Source organism: Xenia sp. Carnegie-2017, unplaced genomic scaffold (assembly GCF_021976095.1).
Source record: "Xenia sp. Carnegie-2017 unplaced genomic scaffold, XeniaSp_v1 HiC_scaffold_20, whole genome shotgun sequence".
NCBI lineage: Eukaryota > Metazoa > Cnidaria > Anthozoa > Malacalcyonacea > Xeniidae > Xenia > Xenia sp. Carnegie-2017.
In genome coordinates this window covers 424,848-452,818 of record NW_025813483.1, presented here as the reverse complement: position 1 = coordinate 452,818, position 27,971 = coordinate 424,848, and the positions used below count along the sequence as shown (strand labels likewise).

At 34.3% G+C, this 27,971-nt stretch overlaps 1 protein-coding gene across 1 annotated transcript; it reads right to left on the bottom strand.

Annotated features, from left to right (window-relative positions):
* Positions 1-60: 60 nt before the first annotated feature.
* Positions 61-27,599, bottom strand: LOC124443232 (the record flags this gene model as incomplete). The annotated part of the gene is made up of 6 exons (XM_046993767.1): positions 27,529-27,599; positions 26,231-26,290; positions 24,949-25,008; positions 23,656-23,715; positions 16,131-16,190; positions 61-999 (listed from the first exon to the last, which is right to left on the bottom strand). A coding segment is annotated over exon 6 (939 nt), but the record flags the coding sequence as incomplete, so codon positions are not given.
* Positions 27,600-27,971: the final 372 nt, after the last annotated feature.

Below are 27,971 nucleotides of genomic sequence, written 5' to 3'. Positions count from 1 at the left end.
ATTTTGGACAGTTATTATAATTTGTCCATTTTTCCAGTTATGATCACCAACTTGAGGTAATAATGGATAAATTTTATCAAGTTCAACCACGTTATCTACAACAATCCACCATATTTTCCAAGATTTCAGTTTTTGTGTCAGCAGGAAATGAAAGTGTTTGATTCTGTCTTCGCTGCTTTTTACCTTTTTTAAAACATTTTCAATCAAATGTTCATGGATATTCAAACGTTGACAAAGTTCATTATAAGTTTTTAAGAGAGAGTCAGCATCTTTTCCTTCGAGTGTCATCACAAATGTAGTTTTATTTTCCCAGTCAACAGAGTTAAACATTTCGTCACAAATTTGTCTAGCTAATTGAGATTTACCACTGCCAGAATTACCAGAAATATAGTAATATGTAAGTTCATTATTGTTAGTACTGCGCAAGTTATTGAGATCTGCTGTGATTTGATTAAGTAATGTTGTACGTTTAACTACATGGTGATTTGGTTTGCAAGGAAGTACTTGAAATGAATCAAATCTGTTTCGTTCACATTTAATTTGATTAATTTCAGTGAATGAAAATCCTACATCTTTAAATGACTTTTCAATATCACCGACCATTTTGTGGAATTCGGTATCAGATACTTTACCTTTATTTACATGGGTGAATTTGTTTCTTACATTACGAATTTCATTTACTGCATCTCTAACTTTTGGGTCAAGTTTTGTTCCAACTGAGTTTGAAAACAATATTGCTGCAAACATTGTTGTACAATCCCACTTACTGGTGTCACCATCTTGAAAAGTGTGCAGAATATGTTTGTCATGAGGTTTCTTTTTTGTTTTTTCAATATTGAACAACTTTTGACCACTAACGTTTGTATTTTCCCATCGTCCAAGAGATTTTATATAATGTTTGTCCCATTCTTGGATAAATAAATCAGCAAGTTTCTTTTCAACGACATTTGTAAGTATTTCTTGTATAAAGTAGTTATTCCTTTTTTCTCTTGACTCCATCTACGGATCATAAAATGATGATAAGATGAGCACTAAATATTTATAAATACAATTTATGGACAACTGAAATAGTTGAAGATTAAGTTGGTAAATTTACAATTGTACATGAAATTGGTTAACCAAGGTGGCAGGGGAAACAGAAAAGTATTTCTGTGGCAGTTGAGCAAGTTGTTAAAAACCTTTATAAAACATAATTTTAAGTGTAGCCAAGAGCAATGCAAGCAGTTGGTCTATAGGTGTGTTTGCAAACCGGTCTGAGCTCTACCAATTAAATCAATTAATCAATTTAATGGAATTTGCAGATCAATCAAATTCATGTTAGAGGAAAAGTTAAAACGTTTTTCTATTTTGCCTGTTTCTTATCATTGAATGCACTATGTTTTTATAAAAAACAAACAAAAGTGTTTGGGCTGGCTTATATCAAGTTTGGAGAAGTTGTGAATTCTCCCAAAGGCCTCAACAGTGCAAATAGTAAATGTGTAAAAATCTTTTATAAATTAACTATCTACATGCCATGCAGGTCATTTTATCACTTCACCGATAATATCATTAATAAATGTACTTTGTGTAACTTACCATAATAAGACACATGACCAGTTCATTACTATGAAATATGTGTAAAGTAAGAATAACGTAATATTAAAGAAAACATGACCAGTTTATCCACAACACTATCAACACACGAACATCGACTGAGTTGCATCATCCTAATCATTCCCGAATGCGTTTCTACAATGAATTTTTATGTAAAGCTGACACAGACTGCGTATAATCGGTATAAAATAATTACGAATATTTGTTGCAATTAATCATTCCATATAGTTATCTAAAGCAAAACTTTATCGATAATGCAGTCGCACCACACAGTATAAGAGTTTAAAAATTTTAGTTATATTAAAAAAAATCAATATAATAATAGTATTTTACATTAATTTATATTTAGCTGTGACAAAGGTCTTTTAAATCTGGTTTGTTTTCCGTTGGCGATGCAGAATATGCATCTTTAACATGAGATTTGAATGAGACGTGACAAATGAATAAAAAAAGTTTCATTCTTTACCTTCCATACAGAAAAACAGTGGGGATCAGAACAATTAAAACTGTGTGACGAGTGACGTGTCACTATTTGAGTAAACATGTTATTAAACTTATAGCTTTGCTATATGAATATTATTTGAGATAAACTATTGAAATAAATCGGAAAATATCAGAAGTTTCCATTACTAAATCGTTACAAACGCAAATTTATTGAAAAATCCCATTAGAATCAACAAATGTTATCCATATAAAACATATACGTAACGCGGAATGGACTTTATCACAAATTTTTCTTGACATAAAGAAATAATTGATAAATGGAGATAAAATATTAAATCCCAAAATTAAAATACATTATTACAATGACAGGTAAACTTTAAAATCAACATACCTTCACAAATTGAGAAGGATTAAAAAGATGCAACCAACTATATGATGTCTTTGCTTTTGCTTGATAATAAAGAAATTGGAATGTTCACTAAATGTTCAATTTTAATCACCTGCTGTTTTTATTGTAAAATTTTGAATACTGTTCATAACAGCGAAGCGATAGAGTGGGCAATGCAAATTTTATAGCTAGATAGCTGACTTCGCGACACTATATGCATGTAGATAAAATTTGGTATCAAACCAATTTGCTTATTGGCTATAAAATGATAAATTAAATTAGCTAGTTTACAGACAATGACCATTAAGATGAAGATAACTGGAACACTACCTTTGAAGCCAAAAATTGCGGGACTATGGACACGCGTGTAATGTTAGGGTAAATAAGATAACGTTCCATTGAGAGATTTTAAACTTATTGGTCATGCCTTTAAAAAGATATTTTGTGATTTTACTATGATAAATTCCTAATCAATCAAGTTCAAGAAAAATGCTGAAAGAAAGAGCTCAAAAATAGATTTAATATTAACGTTAAGTGAAAATTATTGGATTTAGGAATATAGGATTGTTGAATCAGTTTGTAGTTAGAAGCAGAGTTTATGGAGGTTATAGGAATTTGGTTATGCGGTAAAACAATTAAGTTGTTATGATCAAGAATAACTTTGTAAGAATTTGAAATCAAGTTGTGAAGCTTGAATTACAGTTATGACTTTGTGTTGTAAAGATATCTAATATAAGGAATAGGATAGTGGGAGGAAGTCGTTACATGATCACATTCACAGATGACTACTCTCGGTATACTGTGGCATACTTCATCAAAAGCAAAGATGAAGCACTGACAAAATTCAAAGAATTTGTGTCCCATGCTGAAAATCAAAAGGGTCGTAAGTTAAAAATTTTGAGAAGTGATAACGGGGGTGAATATAGGTCGAAGGAGTTCACCAAGTTTTGCGCTGACAAAGGTATAATACAGCAATTTACATGTCCTTATACACCTGAGCAGAATGGTGTAGCCGAGCGTCTAAATCGTACACTCATAGAATCAGCTCCATCAATGATATACCACGCAAATCTTCCATTGCACTTTTGGGCTGAGGCGTGTAGTACTGCAGTGTACATCCACAATCGAAGTCCCACAATGAAGTTGAAGGATAAAACACCTTTCGAGTGTTTGTTCGGAGAAAAACCAGAAGTTTCCAACCTTAGAGTGTTCGGATGCATTTGTCACGTTTTCATTGCTGACAGCAAGAGAAGAAAGTTTGACCCAAAGTCCTATGAGGCTATTTTCGTAGGCTATCCTTTAAACACGAAGGGTTACAAGGCGTATGATCCAAGACAAAATAAATTTGTAGTTAATTGTAAACTTTGTAAAGTTTTCAGAGAAGAGATTCTTTCGTTTTGAGCGATCAGGGGACGAGAATGAAAGAATGACTAACGACACGGAGAATGATCTACACGTGGCTCTTATACAACCCAAGGAGGACACAATCACCGATGCAAATAATCCAGTTGAACGTATCGAGCAGCCAGACGAACCAGTGGGAGAACCAGAAATTCCATCAGCGCCAAGAACATATGAAGAGTTATTGATGGAAAATTTACGCAACTTGTGACCCGTCAGACAGCGTAAGGTTCCTGTTCGGTTTACAGATGACGCATATGCGATGTTTGGATCTATGACGTCAGAAATTGATGAACTAGAGAGCATTCGAGAAGCATTACATGGGAAGCATTCCCAACATTGGAAAGAAGCAATGATTTCTGAATATTCTTCTCTTCAAGACAACCGAACATGGAAATTGGTACCCCCAACTGGAAGCGAAAATGTGGTCGGCTCTCGGTGGATTTTCAAAGTAAAACGTAATGAAAACGGAGCAATTGACCGCTTCAAAGCGAGAGTGGTAGCACAAGGCTATTCGCAAAATAAAGGAACAGATTGCGATGAAGTATTTTCACCCCTAGCCCGGCATACATCATTACGAACATTATTGGCGTTAGCAAACGCGCATGATCCACCAAAATGGACGTTAAAACCGCATTCCTCAACGGAGACATTGATCATGATATTTATATGGCACAACCCGAAGGATTCATCGATCCAGAAAGACCTAAACATTTATGCAAGCTGAATAGAAGCATTTACGGCTTGAAGCAGTCGGCCCGCTGCTGGAACGAAACCCTGGATAAGTTTTTAAAGTCACGAGGATACCGTAGATCCAACGCAGATGGATGTATTTACATCAAATCAAAGAAGCAGAACGAACTCATTAAGTTTGTGATAATTGGTGTCTACGTAGATGACATCGTTCCTATCTCGAACGACATCACCATGCTAAAGGAAGAAAAGGAAGCAATCAGCAAAAGATTCAAGATGGAAGATAAAGGGAATGTTCAATTTCTACTGGGTATGTTGATCCGACGTAACCGAGAAGCTGAGGTTATCACGATTAGCCAGCACATCTACATCGAGAAGATTTTGGATAAATTCGGGATGCAGGATTGTAAACCTATCAGTACACCCCTCGAACCTTCAAAGAAGTTTTTTGAATGCTCGGATGATGAAGAGAAGTTTGACACGCAAACTTATCAACAGGCAATTGGATGTGTCACAATATCTTTCAGTAATTTCGTGACCAGATATGTCAGTTGCAGTAGGAGTCTTATCCCAGTTCATGGCAAAGCCAAGTAAAGAGCACTGGATTGGTGTGAAGCGTATATTACGATACCTAAAGGTAACAACAGATCATGGATTAAAGTTTTCGGCCGAAGGAAACCCTGACCTTTTAGGGTTTTCTGATGCAGATTGGGCTGGAGACATTAATACATGCAAATCAACATCAGGTTACATTTTTCAAATTGGTAATAGCACAGTCAGCTGGTCAAGCCGAAAACAAAGAACGGTTGCAAAGAGCACAACTGAAGAAGAATATGTAGCATTAAGTTACACCACGCAGGAAGCAATTTGGATTCAAAGATTACTTATGGACATTGGATTTAGAATGGAAAGACCAATTACAATCTTTGAGGATAATCAAGGAGCGATTGAACTTGCAAAGAATGCTAAGTACCACAACCGTACTAAGCATATTGACATTTGTCATCATTTTGTCCGGGTTCAGTCGAAAGAAGTCAATATTGTTCACTGCTCAACTGATGAAATGAAAGCCGATATTCTAACAAAAGGATTACCAAAATTTGACTTTGAGAAATTGAGATCTTTGATAGGAGTCATCACAACATGAACAGTATAGTTTAACGATTTATAACTTTTCATTATTTTATTTCGGTTAAGAGTTATCAAGTGGGAGTGTTAACAAGTGATAACTTTCCCGCGTAAAGTTTACTAACAGTAAATGTCTCGAATGTCTCGTTGAAATCAAGTTCGGGTATGTCTTTTGAAGTTTCTTTTAAAGGAGAACTTTATCTTTGATCGTAGTGTTAAATGTTAGCGGCATTTTGATCTTCATTCATGCAAAATATAAAGTCCAAATTCGTTTTTCCTTAAAGTTTCCGTTTTGGTAACTAATACTTGTTGTTCTAAGCTTGATTTTAGACTTAAACTTATTTCTTTACAACAACAAATGATCACCAAACGCCTTCGAGATACATTGAACGAACCATGGTGGTTTATATTTAAAACCATGGTGGACACGTATAACTTGATCATTCTTCACAATTAAGATGGATTTAGCTTTTCCTAATAATTCCCGTGAGGCTGGGCTACATACAATAACGAACAATTTGTGCTATGCAGCTAAAGATTCTGTAATTTTGGTTGAAATTTCACTTCCTTTGAGCTGCTTTAACACTGAATAAAGTGTTCATAGTAAGTACCTTTTTTCTTCCTTAACATTTTTGTCAGAATTTTTGCAAAAAGTATACATTGTACACTGCATTTATTAACTGTGATTGTGCTATTCCTTTACAAATCTTCTGAACAATAAATAAGAATGGACAATACATTCACTGACAAATTTTAATTTCGCCAGCGTTTTTGTCATGACAAACTTCGAAAGCAAACACGAAATACTTCACAAGAACAAATGTGTCCCTTAGCTCGATAACGAATCAACGTTTTTATTTTTTTTAAAAAAAAACATTTTGGGCGTCCATGTGATTTTACGTGCTGGGCATCTGATCAATGTTGCAATTGGCAAAGATACGTCATTCTTCGATAAATTGGTTTTCGTCGAAAGGGTTTCGTCCTCTGTCGTTAAAATTGACAAGGGATTCGCCGAAAACTGTGAGTGTAAATTTGTATTTACGTAGTATAGCCTGCTAACAGGCATTATTTTTAATACATTTTGGGCAAAAAAGCCACTACAAATCCTGGTGTGCAGTATATTCCACTGTAAGGCTATTTTTTAATGCATAGAAATTTATAAATACACTTTTCTGTAAAATTTTGCACATGCATTTTTAAAAATAGTCTTGTTGAAGAGGTTATAAAAATTTTCTTTCAACTAGGACAATTAATTTGTTTTTTTGGTTTGATATGCATGATTCATTTTTGTACTTTAGTAAGTGTAAACTTTGTATAAACGTGGTTATTGGTCAATTGCGTCTGTTCTATCAGGTTTACCTTTAAAAACATCTGTGTGAATATACTGCTTTAAGGAGCGCGTATTGTCGTAGCCGGTAATTGCCTCACAGAGAAATAGACAGGATCATGATAGCTTAGAATCGGAAATGTAAGTGAAGTTTGGCCAAACGAAGGCAACTTCTACTTGGGGTTAATGGGTACAATTGGTACCTTAGCGTAGAGGATGCAAATTGCATCTGTTAGAAGACATTAGAGGACTGGATCAAACGAGCAAGATCTTTTGAAAACCAACAAAGATGGGGGTTATTGTGGAAAGAAAACTATCTCTCCCCTAAAACGGTAAAAGCATGCAGTCGTTGTAGTTGGCCAATTTCATGAACAGCTTTCTACAGTGACTATTAAGGCACTCCAGCATGGATCCCCAATAATGTATGAGTAGTTCAACCCACAACGGTTGGAGGTCACCAGTGGTTGCTACATACACTAGGTTAGGTTACGTTAATGGCATGATGGGTTACCTCCTTCATGGGGCATTTCTTTTCAGGGCGGAATTCCGGTGTCATGCGCAGGTAGAAAGTTTAGAAAGGTCATACATGCGCTGTAGATGCTGCGAGTAGTTATACATGCCACTCTCAAATAACGAGTGTAGGGTTAGTACCTTTAAAAATTTAAAGGAGGACTCCACTAATAAAGAAATGACTTTGGAAGGAAATTTCAATCTAAATTTCAGTCGTTTATACGTCGACAAATTGAAGCTTTAGAATAGTATCAAGTTTGTTAAGACATTTCCAGTTTAAATGTAAAAAGGGTTATGTTGCTTTCTTTTAAAGATAACTTCATTCCTGCGGAATTTTAATGCTGCAAGCCACAGCGCAAGTGAGCATAAAAATGAACGATTAGTACAAGTCTAAGTATGCGGAATATCATCATAAAAACATACAAGCTAAGAAACTTATAGTTTGAATGAAAGTGCATTGTTTTGTTGTTCTTTTTAAATGGTTATTATGAAGATAAACCGCAGAAGATATCGCGTAATTTACTCAATAGTTACACAAAGGTTTCTATGTTCACCAGTCGTGATTCTATGAAAGTCATTTATGTGATTATTGTCAAAGTAAAAAATAACATATTAATGCCAGCGGTATTTTGGTTGTTTGGTTTTGGTAACCAAATCCAACGTGGGCTTCTTCAAGTGGTTTCTGTCGAAATAGCATTTTCATTTGAATTGTAATTATTTGAAATACATAAATAATTTTGCTGCTAAAAACATTTTTGTTTCTATAAAGCACTGAATGAAACGGTGCAAAATAGGGACGTTTAGGTGGCGTTAGGTGCAACTCATTTTAATGTGGATTAGATCAGCAAATCACACGTTTTAAGAAATTCCCTCCAGTTAAACAATTTTCTCGTTCAAAGTAGAAAATTGTCCGGTTCGGTGATCGATTTAATTACGTGTAGTTAACTGAAATATGGCAGCTTCGGTTTGTTATTTGTACGTTTAAAATGGCGAATGATTACAATATCTAAAATACCTTTGAAAATACTAACAAATTGCTAGGCTTGGAAGGGTATATGAAAATTTTGCGTTTTTTTTGCTCTTGGCTTTTTGTTTTTGGTTTCTTGGCTCATTGAAAAAGTAAGTAAAGTTTATTGTTTATACGGGTCCCCTGGCGTGCGGAACTTCGGCTAAAATCCCTAGCGGTTTTTCCTGTTCAGTATTCTCCAAGCCCTTACGACTTCGCTCTTGGTTTATACCGTTCAAGTTTTTCCGCTGGAATTTTTTATTTCGGTTAGGTCTTCAAAAAACAGTGTCCTTAGTGTGGAACTAAATTGGTACTTCACGTGTGTTATATATAAAATCATCAGAAATTAAAATTCAATAAAAGGGTGTAAAAACAATTAAAAAAGTTTACTATCATTTCGTTGGTCACAGAGCTATATGGTCATTTCTATTGGTCATTTCTATTCGGTCATTTACAGTAGTCAAGAAGACTTTAAACATTGGCGCAATTTATATATTTAACATTTGAAAAGCATAATTTTCATGTAATTTTAGGGGCTATAAGTAGAGCTTTTTTAACTATTTTATAGTGACATCAATCGCACGCTTTTGTAAGGAGCAATATAGTGGTTGTACTAATATTTATTACGTCAAACTTTTCACTAAAAATGCTTTTAAACAAGAACATCAGAACTGAATTTTACTAGAAAATCGATTATAGCGCTCTTGCCTTCGTTTCATTCATTAGTCATAAAAAAACCACTTTCTTGGTATTTTTATAACTAAATATTAGGCTAGCCAGACATGGATAATCAAATGAGTCTTTTATTTCTATGACATTGAAATGCATTTTTTGCGTCTCTAAATCTAGCTCCCAGCTACATAAATAATCTTACTGCAAACTGATTTCAGAAAAGTTAAATATAAATGAAAGTGAGATCATCAAATTCAACATCACAACTATCGGTGAATACCTCCATCGAATGAAAATATAGAATTAAAATAAGTTTTTACATTACATAAATTGCAGATTTCCCAGTTATAAAAAAAAAGAGTGTCACAAAATTGTAAACGCTACAAAAAGGAATTTCATGCTTTGTATTTTTATAATTAATTCTCGGGCTAGCCAGACATGGACAGTGAAACGAGCCTTTCACTTATATGACGTTGAAATACGTTTTTTTGCGCAACAGATTCTAGCTTACAGTTACAAAAATAATTTTACTGCAAAGTGATCTAAAAAAAAGTCAAATTTAAATTAAGAATGAGATCACCACATTCACCATCAACACGTTAAGTCAATACCTGCATCGAAATAGAAAATAGAATTGAAATCGGTTTTACATTTAGTCGGATATTTCCCAGTTGTAAAAAAAGAACAGTGTCACAAAAATTAAGGGAGTGATTCCAACTATAAACAGGAAGAAATAATGAATCGATTAACAATTATCAAGCAATTCACCCATCTACAATACTTATAAACAAAAAATGTATTTTATGAGTTAGCCAAATGAATACAGCACAAAGTGCATCCTCATATGGCAAAGTAGTCTTCTGGTCATTTTAGCATTCAACAAAAGAGATGTAAAATTGTTATGGTTCCTCTAAGATATGGATTTACTCTCATGTAATTAACTCAACAAACACTTCCCTCATTTTAAGGAGATTTACAACTTCAGAGTAGATAGATTGAAAACGTACTAATATCATATACACTGTAAAAGTTCCATACTAGTTTCTTAGCTAATAGAAATAACTGTTAAATTAAATGAAATTAAATGAAGATATGACCTTCGCAAATAATTGTTCCAGTAAATAAATGACTATTGAAAACTTGAAAATACAAATGTTTGTATTGAATATTGTTAAGAATATATTTAAACCTTATTTATATACAACTGTTGTTGTTAGGACTTTAGTGTAAATTTTTTCCTTAATTCACGGAACCACAAATCATTTCATCTTTCTTCTATCTCGTTGTAAATTTTCTCAAACACGGAAGCTTTTGTAGCAACTAGCATTAAAAAGCTTCAGTGTTAATTTCTATAGTATTGCTCGTTCATAAAAATCTTTTGTTTTTTCGTACTCTCCCATATCACTGTAAACCAAACCCAGATTGTTATACGTTGTCGCAATATTAACATGGTCAGGTCCAAATGCTCTCGTTTTAATTTCCATCGCTTGTATGTAAAAATGTTTGGCTTTTTCGTGCTCTCCTATTTTACTGTAAACAAAACCCAGATTGTTCTAAGTTGTCGCGGCATTAATATTGTCCGATCCAAATGCTTTCGTTTGAATTTCTATCGCTCGTATTCAAAAATGTTTTGCTTTTTCGTACTCTCCTATATTACTGTAAACAAAACTCTAATTGTTGTACGTTATCGCAAATATTAACATAGTCAGGTCCAAATGCTTTCGTTTCAATTTCCATCGTTCATTCATAAAAATCTTTTGCTTTTTTGTACTCTCCCATATCGCTGTAAATAGAACCTAGATTATAGTAGGTTAGCGCAATATTAACGAGGTCAGGTCCAAATGCTTTCAATTGAATTTCTATCCCTAGTTCATAAAAATCTTTTGCTTTTCGTACTCCCCATATCTTGCTAAAACCCAACCAGATTGTTGTACGTGTTCGCAATATTATCATGGTCAGGTCCAAATGCTCTCGTTTCAATTTCTATCACTCGTTCATAAAAATCTTTTGCTTTTTCGTACTCTCCCATATCTTTGTAAACCAAACCCAGATTGTTGTACGTTGTCGCGATATTAACATTGTCAGGTCCAAATGCTCTCGTTTGAATTTCTACCGCTCGTTCATAAAAATCTTTTGCTTTTTCATACTCTCCCATATTATAGTAAACCAAACCCAGATTGTTGTACGTTGTCGCGATATTAACATGGTCAGGTCCAAATGCTTTCGTTTCAATTTCCATCGCTCGTTCATAAAAATCTTTTGCTTTTTCGTACTCTCCCATATCTTTGTAAACCAAACCCAGATTGTTGCACGTTGTCGCGATATTAACATTGTCAGGTCCAAATGCTCTCGTTTGAATTTCTACCGCTCGTTCATAAAAATCTTTTGCTTTTTCATACTCTCCCATATAACTGTAAACCAAACTCAGATTGCAGTACGTTGTCGCGATATTAGCATGGTCAGGTCCAAATGCTTTAGTTTGAATTTCTATCGCTCGTTCATTAAAATCTTTTGCTTTTTCGTACTCTCCCATATCTTTGTGAACCAAACCCAGATTGTTGTACGTTGTCGCAATATGAACATGGTCAGGTCCAAATGCTCTCGTTTGAATTTCTATCGCTCGTTCATAAAAATCTTTTGCTTTTTCGTACTCTCCCATATCTTTGTAAACCGAACCCAGATTGCAGTACGTTGTCGCGATATTAACATGGTCAGGTCCAAATGCTTTTGTTTGTATTTCCATTGCTTTTTCGTAAAAATCTTTTGCTATTTCGTACTCTCCCATATCATTGTAAACCAAACCCAGATTGTTGCACGTTGTCGCGTTATTAACATGGTCAGGTCCAAATGCTTTTATTTGAATTTTCGTCGCTCGTTCATAAGAATCTTTTGCTTTTTCGTATTCTCCCATATCTTTGTAAACCGAACCCAGATTGCAGTACGTTGTCGCGATATTAACATGGTCAGGTCCAAATGCTTTTGTTTGTATTTCCATGGCTTTTCGTAAAATCTTTTGCTATTTCGTACTCTCCCATATCATTGTAAACCAAACCCAGATTGTTGCACGTTGTCGCGTTATTAACATGGTGAGGTCCAAATGCTTTTATTTGAATTTTCGTCGCTCGTTCATAAGAATCTTTTGCTTTTTCGTATTCTCCCATATCTTTGTAAACCGAACCCAGATTGCAGTACGTTGTCGCGATATTAACATGGTCAGGTCCAAATGCTTTTGTTTGTATTTCCATGGCTTTTTCGTAAAAATCTTTTGCTTTTTCGTACTCTCCCATATCATTGTAAACCAAACCCAGATTGTTGTACGTTGTCGCGTTATTAACATGGTCAGGTCCAAATGCTTCTATTTGAATTTTCATCGCTCGTTCATAAGAATCTTTTGCTTTTTCGTATTCTCCCATATCATTGTAAACCAAACCCAGATTGTTGTACGTTGTCGCGTTATTAACATGGTCAGGTCCAAATGCTTTTATTTGAATTTTCATCGCTCGTTCATAAGAATCTTTTGCTTTTTCGTATTCTCCATTCTTCCAAAGCAACCCACCCAGCTCGTTGTACGAATATGAAACATCAACATGATTGAAACCTAACACTCTAGTTTGAATTGTTATTATATCCTTAAGTACATTGATGGCCTGTTTATAGTTGCAAAATTTTTTTAATACATTTACAAAGTAATTAGCAATTTTCAAATTGCTTTCATCAAGTTCTTGTTTTCTATAGAAAAAAAATAACGATTTCTCGTTTATCAACTTATTTTGAAAGTGCTTAAATGACGAATTGTTTGTGAATTTAATAAGATGTGGAATTATTTTGATTTGATCTTCTCTGTCTTCAAAATGATAGAGTGCCCAAGCGACTTGACACGCAAGTAGAGACATCTTAGTCGAATTATTTTCTTTTTGTTTACTGCAAGAGGTCTGCCAAGATTGATAATTTATGATGGCTTCATGTACAACGCGATGCAGGCGGATGTCGTTGTTTTCCGATTGAAGAATTAACGAACAATGCTTTAATTGAAGGCATATATCTTCTGCTGACTTATGTGGATCAATACTTTTAATAAATTGTATGATAATATCTTGTGGTAACGGATCGAAAGATATTATCGAGAAAAGACTAAAAATTTTTTCCAATAATATAGATTCTTGAGTACTTTTTTGTACTGCCAACTCAACAGTTTTTAATAAAGTTGATTTACCTCCAGAATATGCTGTATTGATCTTTTGAAATTTGGCATCCATGCTCTGTCGCTCTCCTTCATTCAACTTATCGAAATATTGTTCCCACGTGAATTCCAGATTTTCACTTTTACACTACCTACGTAGTAAGCAGCACTTGCCAGGACCAATGGTTGACGATCTAATTTTTCTGACAAATTCGTTAAAAACTCTTCATCCTGATTATGAACATCGGTATAAACAGACAGAAGTTGACGACATTCTTTATCATTCATACCATGACTGATTGAAATGTGTTTGTTTAGATTTCCATCTGGTGTTATAGCATCTGTGTTTTGGACAGTTACAACAATTTGTCCATTTTTCCAGTTATGATCACCAACTTGAGGTAATAATGGATAAATTTTATGAAGTTCAACCACGTTATCCACAACAATCCACCATGTTTGCCATGATTTCAGTTGTTGTGTCAGCAATAATTGAAAATCTTTGATTTTGTCTTCGCTGCTTCTTGCTTCTTTTAAAATATTTTCAATGAATGTTTTATCATTGTTTAATTGTTGACAAAGTTCAGCATAAGTTTTTAAAAGAGAGTCGGTGTCTTTTCCGTCGAGTGTCATCAAAAATGTCGTATTCTTTTCCCAGTCAAACGAGTTATACATTTCTTCGCAAATTTGTCTAGCCAATTGAGATTTACCACTGCCAGGGTTACCAGAAACATAGTAATATGTCAGTTCATTTTTGTTAGTACTGCGCAAGTTATTCAGATCTGCTGTGATTTGATTAAGTAACTCTCTACGTTTAACAATGCTATGATTTGGTTTACAAGGAAGTACTTGAAAAGAATTAAATTTGTTTCGTTGACTTTTTATTTCATTAATTTCATTGAATGAAAATCCTAGATAGTGAAATGACTTTTCAATATCATAGACCATTTTGTGAAATTCGTATTCAGGTATTTTATAACCTTTATATCTATGAATGAAGTTGTTCATTACTTTACGAATTTTATCTACTGCATCTCTAACTCTTGGGTCGATTTTTGTTCCAATTGAGTGGGAATACAGTATTGCTGCAATTAATGTTGTACAATCCCACTTAGTGGTGTCACCATCTTGAAAAGTTTGCAGAATACGTTTGTTAGGAAGTTTCTTTTTTGTTTTTTCAATATTGAACAACTTCTGGCCACTAACGTTTGTATTTTCCCATTGTCCAAGAGATTTTTTGTAATGTATGTCCCATTCTTGCATAAATAAATCAGCAAGTTTCTTTTCAACGACATTTGTAAGTATTTCTTGCATAAAGTAGCTATTCTTTTTTTCTCTTGACTCCATCTACGGATCATAAAATGATCATATGATGAGCACTAATTATTTATAAATACAATTTATGGAAAACTGAAATAGTTGAAGATTGAGTTGGTAAATTTCCAATTGTCCATGAATTTGGTTAACCAAGGTAGTAGCAGAAACGCAGAAAAATATTTTCATGCATTTAGGTATTTTTGTGGCAGTTGAGCAAGTTGTTGAAAACCTTCTTAAAACATAATTTTAAGTAAAGCCAAGAGTAATGCAAGCAGTTGGTCTATAGGGTGTTTGCAAACTAATCTGAGCTTTACCAATTAAATCAATCACTCAATTTGAAGGAATTTGCAGATGAATCAAATTCATGTTAGAGGAAAAGTTAAAACGTTTGTTCTAATTGATCTATTTAGAATCATTGCATGCAGTACGTTTTTATAAAAAAAAAGTGTTTGCGCTGGCTAATGCAAAGTTTGGAGAATTTGTGACATCTCCTAAAGGTCTCCATAGTGCAAACAGTAAATTTGCAAAATTCTTTTAGAAAGCAACTATCTACATGCGATATAGGTTATTTTATTACACCACAGGTGTTATCATTAATAAATGTACTTTGTGTAACTCATCATATTAAGACAAACGACCAGTTTAATATTATGAAATATGTTTAAAATAAGAATAACGTAATGTTAAAGAAAACATGACCAGTTTATCCACAACAATATCAACACATGAATATCAACTGAGTTACATCATCCTAACCATTCCTGAATGCGTTTCAACAAAGACGTTTTATGTAAAGCTGACACAGACTGCGTATAATCGGTATAAAATAATTACGAATATTTGCTGCAATTAATCATTCCATATAGTTATCTAAAGCAAAACTTTATCGATAATGCAGTTGCACTATGCACTATATGAGTGTAAAAATTTGGGTTATATTAAAAAATTCAATATAATAATAGTATTTTACATTGATTTATATTTAGCTGTGACAAAGGTCTTTAAAATCTGGCTTGTTTTCTGTTGGCGATGGAGAACATGCATTTTTAACCTGAGATTTAAATGAGACGTGACAAATGAATAAAGAAAGAAACCTTTTTTACCTTCCATACAAAAAACAGTGGGGACCAGAACATTTATAATTGTGTAACGAGTGACGTGTCACTATTTCACTAAACATGTTATTAATTATATAGCTTTGCTATATTAATATAATTTGAGATAAACTATTGAAATAAGTCGGAACAGATCTGAAGTTTCCATTACTAAATCGTTACAAACGCAAATTTATTGAAAAATCATATTAAAATCAACAAATGTTATCCATATAAAACATATACGTAACGCAAAAATGACTTTATCACAAATTTTTCTTGACATAAAGAACTAATTGATAGATGGACACAAAATATTAAATCCCAAACTTAAAATACATTATTACATTGACGGGTAAACTTTATAATCAACATACCTTGAAAAATTTAGAAAGATTAAAGAAGGCGCTACCATCTACATGATGTCTTTGCTTCTGCTTGATAATAAAGAAATTGGAATGTTCAATAAATGCGTGATTTTAATCACCTGCTGTTTTTATTGTAAAATATTGAATTCTGTTCATACCCAATAGAATATAAAATGCAAATTTTTTATTTTAGCTATGACTGAAGTAAACACAAAGAAGTTTTGACTTGTAAGCTTTATGCCAATAAACCTTTCACATCTTACTATTATTTATTTCAATTATTGAACATCCTGACTTACATGCAAACTAACTGAAATAATCATAAACGAAGACGGGGCAGCCAGCCCTTTACAAGTAAAATAGCTCAAAAATTAAAGATTTATAATTTGGGAAAGTAAGAAAATCCCTAAACAGAGCTTCTATGACATTGTCAGCGTTCCAATTTTGAAACGTGGTCAAGGAAGTTTTGTCATTTTGTCAACTTTTGATCCGGATAAACAAATAATTTGAGCAGGGGCGTGAGAAGCAAGTAAAACTCGGGAGGCTGAAGATTTTAGGGGCAGTCTTTATTTAAAAAGGGAATTTCAGAGTAAATAATCTCGAAGTCTCTAATTTTTATTAATTTTTTCACATCTCAGTAATCAGTATATTTTAAAATTGATAGAGTTTTGACTTAACAGTTCATCATGCAAAATTTTTTCATTTAGTGAACTTTTGACGCAAACAAATATTTTAAATACTCTATCTTACAACAAGTTTAACAATCATAGTCGGGAAAAATCACGTGTACTATCACGTGAAGAAGTGAGCTTTTCACTCCAAGTATGCGCAATTTCTAAAGATGTACCTAGTAAAACGTTTTTATGTCATCATCTGTGTTAGGAATAAGATAATTAGATAGATGACTGTTTGAATGAGGAAAAAAATTCTTGATAAAAGCCATGTTAGATAAAGTTAAAACATTCCGCATTTATGATATGCATAACTGAAATTCTGTGACGTGTCATTATTTTGACATATCCTATTGATATTTTAGACCTGTTGTGTGAATAATATTTAAAATGAACTTTTGGAATATTTGATTAATTACATCGTATTACTAGCGATGATGCTGGAAAGTTCAGTGTTTTCCAACTTTAAATTATCTAAAATTTGTTTGTGGTTGTTTTAAAAACCCCATTAAAATGAACAAATGTTATTCATATAAAAAATGATCGATGACAGAAATAGAGATCATGCAAACCTGTAGCAAATAATTTATCCATAGTTATCTAACTTAAAATTTGCAAAATATAAAGATCTAGATAATAAACTTCATATTCTCTTTCGATGTAAATATTCTTGTCCTATATTCCTTATAATATTAAGGTTGTACGTTGACATACAAATCTAAATTGACCAAAGATTGTTGGAAATAAGAAATAAGAGATAGTCTGAATGAGTGAGTATTATACATGTATGTATGAGATAAACATGTAAGAGAATAAATTTCTTTATTCTTCAGGCTTGAGTTGTTGCATCCATTCGACATAATCAAAGAAATATTGCCCAGGCGACGGGCAAGATTCACAAATTAGGGCACCTCCGACGGGATCAGTTAAACAGTTCGATCAAGAACAAGAATTCGTATTGAAGCGTGTCGAAGCAGAAAGCTGCAAAGCTGCAACTTGAAGCAAAACTCAAGCATATTTTGATCACTTGCGGGAAAACTGAGAGAATTCTTACGTCAGATAATCACGGGAGAATCGAAAGACATCATGATGCGTTAAATGAACTAGTAAAAGAAGCAGATACCGCCAAACGTACAGTTGAAGGGTTGAAAATAGCAAGTGGCTAAAAAGTCGAAAGCATTTCCGAGTGGGAAGAGTTAATAGAAAATACCATCGGTCAAGCTGACAATGCAATGGAAAAATTATGCAAATGGCTTATGGAGGTAGAAGAAAGTAAAAAAGCACATTTAAGAAAGGAACAGTTAAATGTCGAGAAAGAGTTGTATGAAACCAAGCTACACTACAAGACACAATTGGAAGAGTCCAAGAGGGACAAACTAGAAGAGACAGGAGCAATGAGTTCTACAATTAGTGGGAATCTGGAAGCTAAACTACCAAAGCTAGTGATTTCAAAATTTAATGGAAGCTACAAAGATTGGCCAAGATTCTGGAACCAGTTCAGCGAGACCATTGACAAATCAACTATTTCTAATGTAACCAAATTTTCATATTGCAGAGAGTTGCTTGAAAAACATGTCAAGTATTCCATAGAAGCACTACCTTTCACTAGTGAAGGATACAACTAACCGAGCAAAAAGTATACTTCAGTCTAAGTATGGAAAGGAGTCAGAAGTGATTAAATCCTACACCAAAGAAATTCTTGACTTACCCGACATACCAGAGGCCAATGTACAGAAGGTGCATTAATTCTGCGAAAGACTCACCTATTGCGTACAGATCCTATGGGAGAACAAGAGCAGATCAATGGAAGTGTGGCAATGACATTGGACAAATTGTCTGGTATAAGAAGCGACTTGGTTCACAAAGATCCCAACTGGGATGAATGGGATTATCATAAGCTAATAGAAGCCTTAACCTTGTGGACTATGCGAAATCCTATATGTGAAGGAGAAAAGAGGGAAAGTCGAAACCGGCTCCGCGAAAAACTATTCAACATCAATTTGGGTCAGCGTAAATGTCTCTATTGCGATGCAAAGGATCACAAATCAGCCGACTGCTCAAAGGTAACAGATATCAAAGAAAGAAAACAAGTAATGGCAAAAAAGCGCCACGGTTTCAACTGTACCGGAGAAGGGCATAGAGCTGCAGATTGTACCAGTAAAATAACATGTCAACATTGCGAGAGAAGACATCATACTTCTTTGCGTGACCAAGCAGTGGGGAAGAAGACCCTGATGACCGCAACAAAAACAAACGAAGGAGTCTTTCCATTCTTGACAGTGAAAGTTAATGGCATCATGTGTAGAGCATTAATTGATTCTGCAAGGTTGGTAAGTGTCCTTGGCCTAAAAACCTGTTGACATAACAACCAAACAAGTAGACTTGCTCCTGAGTAGTAGTGTAGAATATCTAGAGACCTATGCAACTAAAGTGGAGTCACTCGATGGAGAGTTTGGTATGGAAGTAGATTTAATAAAAGTGGAAAAAGTGAACTTTTATCAGTAAAATACCCCAAATACAGCCATATGATTTCCAAATACTCACACTTAAAAGGGATTGATATCCAAGATGGTGACACGAAGGCTCAGTTTCCAGTACATGTCGTTCTTGGGGGAGGGGAGTATGCCAGAATAAAAACAAAGAACCGTCCCCGACTAGGCAAAGATGGCGAACATATCGCGGAGTTGACCAAGCTGGGATGGTTTGTGATGTCCCTAGGAAGAAATTTGATCACAATCATATGCTACTAACACAAACCACTAAAAAGGATTATGAGAAGTTGTGCCGGTTGAATGTTTTAGGACTTGCTGACAACTCAGAACACGATCAAATCTCAGTGTATGAAGATTTTAAGGAACAATTGGTCAGGAGTTCGGAAGGTTGATATGAGTCTGGTCTACTGTGGCGGGGTAACCATCCTCCCTTACCATCCCACAAGGAAGGAAGTTTGCGACGCCTCAACTTTCTTTTAAAGAGATTAGACCGTGAAGGCATGGCCAGTGAGTATACCAAGACTATCGAGGAACAAGTCAGCAAAGGTGTAGTTGAACTTGTAACCGAGCCCCCAGTTGGTAGGGAGTTCTATTTACCTCATAAGCCCGTGATACGTGACGCTGCACATACAACGAAAATCCGTGTAGTTTTCGATGCATCCGCCCGAGTGACTCCAAGTGCTCCATCCTTGAATGATTGCCTCTACCAAGGCCCGCCGTTACAGAACAAGCTTTGGAGCCTCTTTGTTCATAATTACTCATTTCTAGTTGCACTTTGTGGAGATATAGAAAAGGCATTCCTTCAGATCCGGATAAAAGAACAAGTAAGAGATGCCTTACGGTTACACTGAAAGATTGACAGTAAACCTAAGCCCTTGACATATAGATTCACAAGAGTCTTGGCCTAACCTGCCTTCCATTTCTACTTGGGGGAGTGTTAGAGCAACACCTAGAAACTTGGAAAAGAAAGATGCCAGATATCGTTGAGGAACTGAAGAAGTCTATATATGTAGACGATCTGCTTAGTGGGGAACAAACAGTAGATGAAGCCAAGAAAAATAAAAGGAAATCAATCAATATATTCAACGACTTTAAGTTCAATTTGCATAAGTGGAACTCAAATGCCCATGAGCTTGAAGCGGATGAAAAAGAAAAGGATGATGAAAAGAATCTTTAGCAAAACAACAACTTGGAACAAAAACTGGAGAATCTAACGTTTTGGGACTGTTATAGAAAAAGAAAAGTGACGAGATTTCCATAGTGATTCCATCAGAGAATTTGGCAAAAACGAAACGAGAAGTGGTGAGTAGATTGGTTCAGGTTTATGACCCTTTGGGAATTACATCACTCTTAACTCTAGATGGAAATATGATTTATCGCGATATCTGTAAGGAGAAGCTCTTTTTTTATGGACAGCTAAGTCATTCTTTGAAGTATCGATGGGATTGCTGGAAGAGCAGTCTTCCGTGTGAGGTATGTGTTCCGCGATCATTAGCTGGATTCCGAGAAGCAATCAAGTCGTTAAGCTGCATGCATTCGGGGATGCTAGCACACAAGGTGTAGGAGCTGCAGTGTACTCAGTTATTCGTCAAGAATCGGGAACTACTCAAATTCTAGTTGCTGGTAAAAGTCGTTTGTCTAAAGAGGACCTAACTGCTCCATGGCTAGAACTTGTGTCAGCCCACATGGCAGCGAACCTTCTTGAGAATGTGCGAAACGCTTTGGATCATTTACAACGGCTGCAAAGTTTTGCATGGGTAGACAGCACTGTCGCCTTGCATTAGATCCTTGGACGTGGCCAGTATAAGCAGTTTGTCTGAAACCGTGTCCGTAAGATACACCTACATCCTAAATTAAATGGCAACATGTGCCCACATCCGAAAATCCTGCAGATTTGGCCAGCAGAGGAGGAAAATTAAATTAGACGTGGCTCTACGGTCCAGAATGGTTATCTGATATGAGCAGATGGCCAAGTAATATAACCACAACTCCATCTACTGCAACAGAAGCAGAAGAGACAGTTTCTCAAAAAACTATCGCAATGACAACAAAACAGTACAGTGGTGATGTTCTGGAACAGTTATTAAGAAAATGCTCACTTAAACGGGCACCAAGAGTGTCGTTAAGGCTCTTCAGGATCATTATCCTTACCGAGATTGAAGAGACTAACATGAAATTTGTAAAACAAGCCCAAAAGCAAGGTCAATTACAACCCAAGTACGAGCCCCAATACAAAGAATTTAGTCTTACGCGCAATACAGAAGGGATTCTAGAATGTCGTGGCCGAATTGTGGGTCACTATCCTATCTACCTTCTCACAGATTCCTTGCTCGCATAAAGGGTGGTGGAAGGATTGGATCGTGAAACGTTACATGGAGGTGTTGGGTTGACAATGGCTGCTGTAAGAGAGACGTATTGGGTACCTAAGTTAAGAAGCCTTGTAAAGAAAGTTAGAAAGGAGTGATTTGGTTGCAAAAGATATCGAGCGACATCAGTTCCCACACCCCCTCCTAGAAAGTTACCCGAAGACCGGACTTGTGGCAAAACAGCGTTCGAGGTAATTGGCGTAGATTTTGCGGGACCAATACTTTACAAAAAGAAGTCAAGCAAGGATTGGAAAGCATATATGGCGTTATTTTCATGTAGTTTATTTCGAACAGTGTACTTGGGCATGATGCCAGACCTATCTGCTTCCACGTTCATACCAAGTTTGAAACGGTTCACGGCTTGGAGGGGAAAACCCATAAAGATCTATTCAGACAATGGAGCACCTTCAAAAAAACTAGGAAGTGGTTTGATACTTTACGAAAGGAGGAACGTCTTCAAGGTTATTTGGAGAAATTTGACATTAAATGACCGTTTAACTTGTCCCGAGCACCATGGTGGGGAGAACAGTTCGAGCGGTTGGTAGGAATTGTTAAACAAGCGATGTATAAGGCAATTAGAGGCGCAAATCTGAAGTGGGAAGAACTGTGTGAAGTGATACTTGACGTTGAACTGCAAATCAATAGAAGACCGCTCAGTTATGTTGAAGACAATGTTCAACTGCCGGTGTTGACACCCGAGCTGTTTTTATCCAGAGAGCCAATCATCTGCCAGAACAGAAATTATGGGTTGAAAGTGATTCAGACTTACGTAAGAAGGCAAGATATTTGAAATCTTGCAAACAAGCCTTGTAGAAAAGATGGTCGAAAGAATGCCTTAATGCACTGCGAGAACGACATAATATGAGTCATGGGGCTAAAAAGTTCATTGCAAACGTCGGAGACGCGTGCTGATCAAATCCAATGAAAAGAATAGAGAGAAATGGCCTCTTGAGATGGTTATAGAGACATGTTCTGGAAGAGATGGAGTGATAAGTGGGGTAATGTTGAAAACGCCAAATAGATACCTAGAATGACCAGCTCAATTGCTTTACCCAATGGAATTAGCTTGTGATCGACAGAGCCATGAAGAGAGACCTGATTTTAATCTAGACGCTAAACCATTCAAGCCAAAGCGTAAGGCAGCTGAAAATGCAGCGGGGATCATCAAATCGATTGCTGACGAAGAAAACAAAGAGACTTGAAACGCTCCCTAGATCAGCAATCCATATAGATATACATCTTATCTTCAGATGTTCCGGGGGAGTGTATTGGAAATAAGTTGTTTTATTTGATTGTTCTACTGACAGAGAGACAAAATCTCCTTAATTAATATAATTTTTGTTAACCTATAGACTTTGGAAAATTTTGAGTGATGTTTTGTTATGAATGGGATGAAGATATAGTCTGAGTGAGTGAGCAATATATGTATGAGATAAACAAATGCAAGTGAATAAATTTCGTTATTCATCAGGCTTGAGTTGTTGCATTCATTCTACATAATCAAAGGAATATTGCTTGGGCGACAAGCAAGATTCACAAAAAGATCTTTAAGATTATGTTGACTGTTTTTGGTTGACAATTCAGAATATGCTTACAGAAGATTTGTAATTTGCATAAGACGAAACAAATTAAAAATAAAGTAAAATTTGTACACGTCTTGTTAAAAGCCATGTTACAAAAAGTAAAATTATTTCACATAATGACATGCGTATCTAACATTCTTTGACGTGTCATCATTTTAACTCATCTTTTCAATTTGTAGCTTCTACATACAAATAATATTTAAATAAACTTTTGGAATGTGTAGTTTATGTTAAAATGAGAAAGCTCCGTACTTTCCAATGGTAAAATGTCCAAATAAATTACCGTTTGTTTAAAAATTTCATCAAAATTAATAAATGTTGTACGTATAACACATGCGTAGTACTGAAATTATTGATATAAGTGATTTGTGATAGATTACAACAAAAAAGACCAATACAGATAGAGTTTAAAATCAATATACCTTCACAAATTCAGAACCATTAAAGACAACACAACCAACTACATGATGTCTTTGCTTCTGCTTGATAATAAAGAATTTGGAATGTTTAATGATGCTTGATTTTAATCACCTGCTGTTTTTATTGTAAAATATTGACTTCTGTTCATATCCAATAGAATATGAAATGCAAATTTTTTATTTTAGCTATGACTGAAATAAACACAAAGAAGTTTTGACTAGGAAGCTTTATGCCAATAAACCTTTTACAGTTTAGCAACATTTATTTCAATTATTGAACATCCTGACTTACATTCAAACTAACTGAAATAATCATAAAGAAAGACGGGGCAGCTAGCCTTTTACAAGTGAGATAGCTCAAAAATTAAAGATTTATAATTTAGGAAGTTCAGAAAATCGATAAACAGAGCTCCTTTGAAATTTGTCAGCCTTCCAACTTTGAAACGTGGTCAATGAAGTTTTGTCATTTTGTAAAATTTTCATCCGGATAAACAAAGAATTTGATCAGGGGCGTGAAAAGCAAGTAAAAATTGGGGGGCTCAAGAATTTAGGGGCAGTCTTTATGTAAAAAGGGAAATTCAGAGTAAATAATCTCGAAGTCTGTAATTTTGAATAATTTTGTGTCATCTCAGTAATTAGAGATATTTCAAAATTTATAGCGTTTGGACTTGACAGTTCATCATGCAAAGTTTTGTCATTTTGTGAACTTTTGACGCAAGCAAATATTTTAAATAGTCTATCTTACAACAAGTTTAACAATTATACACGAGAAAAAATCACGTGTACTATCACGTGAAGAAGTGAGCTTTTCACTCTAAGTGGGCGCAATTTTTAGACGTACCTAACAAAACGTTTTTATGTCATCATCTGTGTTAGGAAGTAGATAAATAGATAGATGACTGTATGAATGAGGAAATTCTTTATGATAAAATCCACGTTAGGTAAAATTAAAATTATTGCACATAATGATATGCATAACTGAAATTCTGTGACGTGTCATAATTTTGATTCATTTTGTTGACTTTTTAGCACTGCCGTACGAATGATATTTGAAAAGACTAGTGAAATTAATTGTTGGTGATAATGCAAGAAAGGTCAGTATTTTGAAATGATAAATTATCCAATGTGTTATTGGGAAAATCCCACCAAAATCAACAGACGTATCAATATAAAACATATGAAGTGCGAATTCCTCCACGAAAATGACATTCAGGTTTTTTATGGCAAATACAACAAAGTTCTAGACATAAGAACAAACAATGACACACTGATAGAAGAACTCTATAATCAACATACCTTAACAATATAAGAAAGAATAACGAAGACCCAACCATCTACATGATGTCCTTGCTTTTTCTTGATAATAAAGAAATCGGCATGTTAAATAAATGCTTGATTTTAATCACCTGCTGTTTCTATTGTAAAATATTGAATTCTGTTCATATCCAATAGAATGTGAAATGCAAATGACTGAAATAAACACAAAGAAGTTTTGACTAGGAAGCTTTATGCCGATAAACCTTTCACAGTTTACCATCATTTATTTCAATTATTCAACATCCTGACTTACATGCAAACTAACTGAAATAATCATAAAGAAAGACGTGGCAGCTAGCCTTTTACAAGTATGATAGCTCAAAAATTACAGATTTATAATTTAGGAAGTTAAGAAAATCGATAAACAGAGCTTCTTTGAAATTGTCAGCGTTCCAACTTTGAAACGTGGTCAATGAAGTTTTGTCATTTTGTAAACTTTTCATCCAGATAAACAAAGAATTTGATCTGGGGCATGAGAAGCAAGTAAAAATTGGGGGGCTCAAGAATTTAGGGGCAGTCTTTATTTGAAAAGGGAATTTCAGAGTAATTAATCTCGAAGTCTCTAATTTTGAATAATTTTGTCTCATCTCCGTAATCAGAGATTTATCAAAATTCATAGCGTTTGGACTTGACAGTTCATCATGCAGAGTTTTGTCATTTTGTGAACTTTTGACGCAAACAAATATTTTAAATAGTCTATTTTACAATAAATTTAACGATCATAGACGAGAAAAAGCACATGTACTATCACGCGGAGAAGTGAGCTTTTCACTCTAAGTTGGCGCAAATTCTAAAGACATACCTAACGAAACTTATTTATGTCATGATCTGTGTTAGGAAGTAGATAAATAGATAGATGACTATATGAATGAGGGAAAAAATTCTTCTTGATAAAAGCCATGTTTAATAAAATTAAAATTATTGCACATAATGATATGCATAACTGAAATTCTATGACATGTCATAATTTTTATTCATCTTCTTAATTTTTTAGCCCTGCAGTACCAATGATATTTGAAAAGACTAATGAAATTAATTGTTGGTGATAATGCAAGAAAGGTAAGTATTTTGAAATGATAAATTATCCAATGTGTTATTGGGAAAATCCAACCAAAATCAACAGATGTATCAATATAAAACATATGAAGTGCGAATTCCACCATGAAAATGACATTCAGGTTTTTTATGACAAATATAACAAAATTCTAGACATAAGAACAAACAATGACACTATGATAGGTAAACTTTATAATCAACATACCTTGAAAAACTTAAAAAGATTAAAGAAGACGCAACCACCTACATGATGTCTTTGCCTTTTCTTGATAATAAAGAAATTGGAATGTTCAATAAATGCTTGATTTTAATCACCTGCTGTTTCAATTGTAAAATATTGAATGCTGTTCATACCCATAGAATATGAAATGCAAATTTTTATTTTAGCTATGACTGAAGCAAACACAAAGAAGTTTTTACTTGTAAGCTTTATGCCAATAAACCTTTCACAGTTTACTATTATTTATTTCATTTATTGAACATCTTGACTTACATGCAAACTAACTGAAATAATCATAAATGAAGACAGGGTAGCCAGCTATTTACAAGTAAGATAGCTCAAAGATTAAAGATTTATAATTTAGGAAGCTAAGAAAATCGATAAATGTAGCTTCTCTAAGTCTGTCAGTGTTCCAACTTTGAAACGTGGTCAATGATGTTTTGTCATTTTGTAAACTTTTGATCCGGACAAACAAATAATTTGATCAGGGGCGTGAGAAGCATGTAAAAGTTGGGGAGATCAAGATTTTAGGGGCGGTCTTTATTTAAAAAGAGAATTTCAGAGTAATTAATCTCGAAGTCTCTACTTTCGAATAATTTTGTCACATCTCAGTAATCAGTGATACTTGAAAATTGATGGCGTTTGGACTTGATAGTTCATCATGCAAAGTTTTGTCATTTTGTAAACTTTTGACGCAAGCAAATATTTTAAATAGTCTACCCTACAACAAGTTTAACAATTATAGACGAGAAAAAAATCACGTGCACAATCACGTGAAGAAGAGAGCTTTTCACTCAAAATAGGCGCAATTTCTAAAGACATACTAAGCAAAACGTTTTTATGTCATCTACTGTGTTAGGAATAAGATAAATAGATGGATGACTGTATGAATGAGGGAAAAAATTGTTCTTGATAAAAGCCATGTTACATAAAATTAAAATTATTGCACATACTGATATGCATAACTGAAATTCTTTGACGTGTCATAATTTCGATTCATCTTGTTGATTTTTTAGCCCTGCCGTACCAATGATATTTGAAAAGACTAATAAAATTAATTGTTGGTGATAATGCAAGAAAGGTCAGCATTTTGAAATGATAAATTATTCAATGTGTTATTGGGAAAATCCCACCAAAATCAACAGACGTATTAATATAAAACATATGAAGTGCGAATTCCATCACGAAAATGACATTTAGGTTTTTTATGACAAATTTAACAAAATTCTAGACATAAGAACAAGTATTGACACTATGATAGGTAAACTTTATAATCAACATACCTTAAAAAATTTAGAACCATTAAAGAAGACGCAACCATCTACATGATGTCTTTGCTTTTTCTTGATAATAAAGAAATAGGAATGTTCAATAAGTGCTTGATAATAAAGAAATAGGAATGTTCAATAAGTGCTTGATTTTAATCACCTGCTGTTTCAATTGTAAAATATTTAATTCTGTTCATACCCAACAGAATATGAATTGCAAATTTTTATTTTAGCTATAACTGAAGTAAAACAAAGAAGTTTTTACTTGTAAGCTTTATGCCAATAAACCTTTCACAGTTTACTATTATTTATTTCAATTATTGAACATCCTGACTTACATGTAACTAACTGAAATAATCATAAAGGAAGACAGGGCAGCCAGCTGTTTACAAATAAGATAGCTCGAAAATTAAAGATTCGTACATCAGGAAGTTAAGAAAATCGATAAATATAGCTTC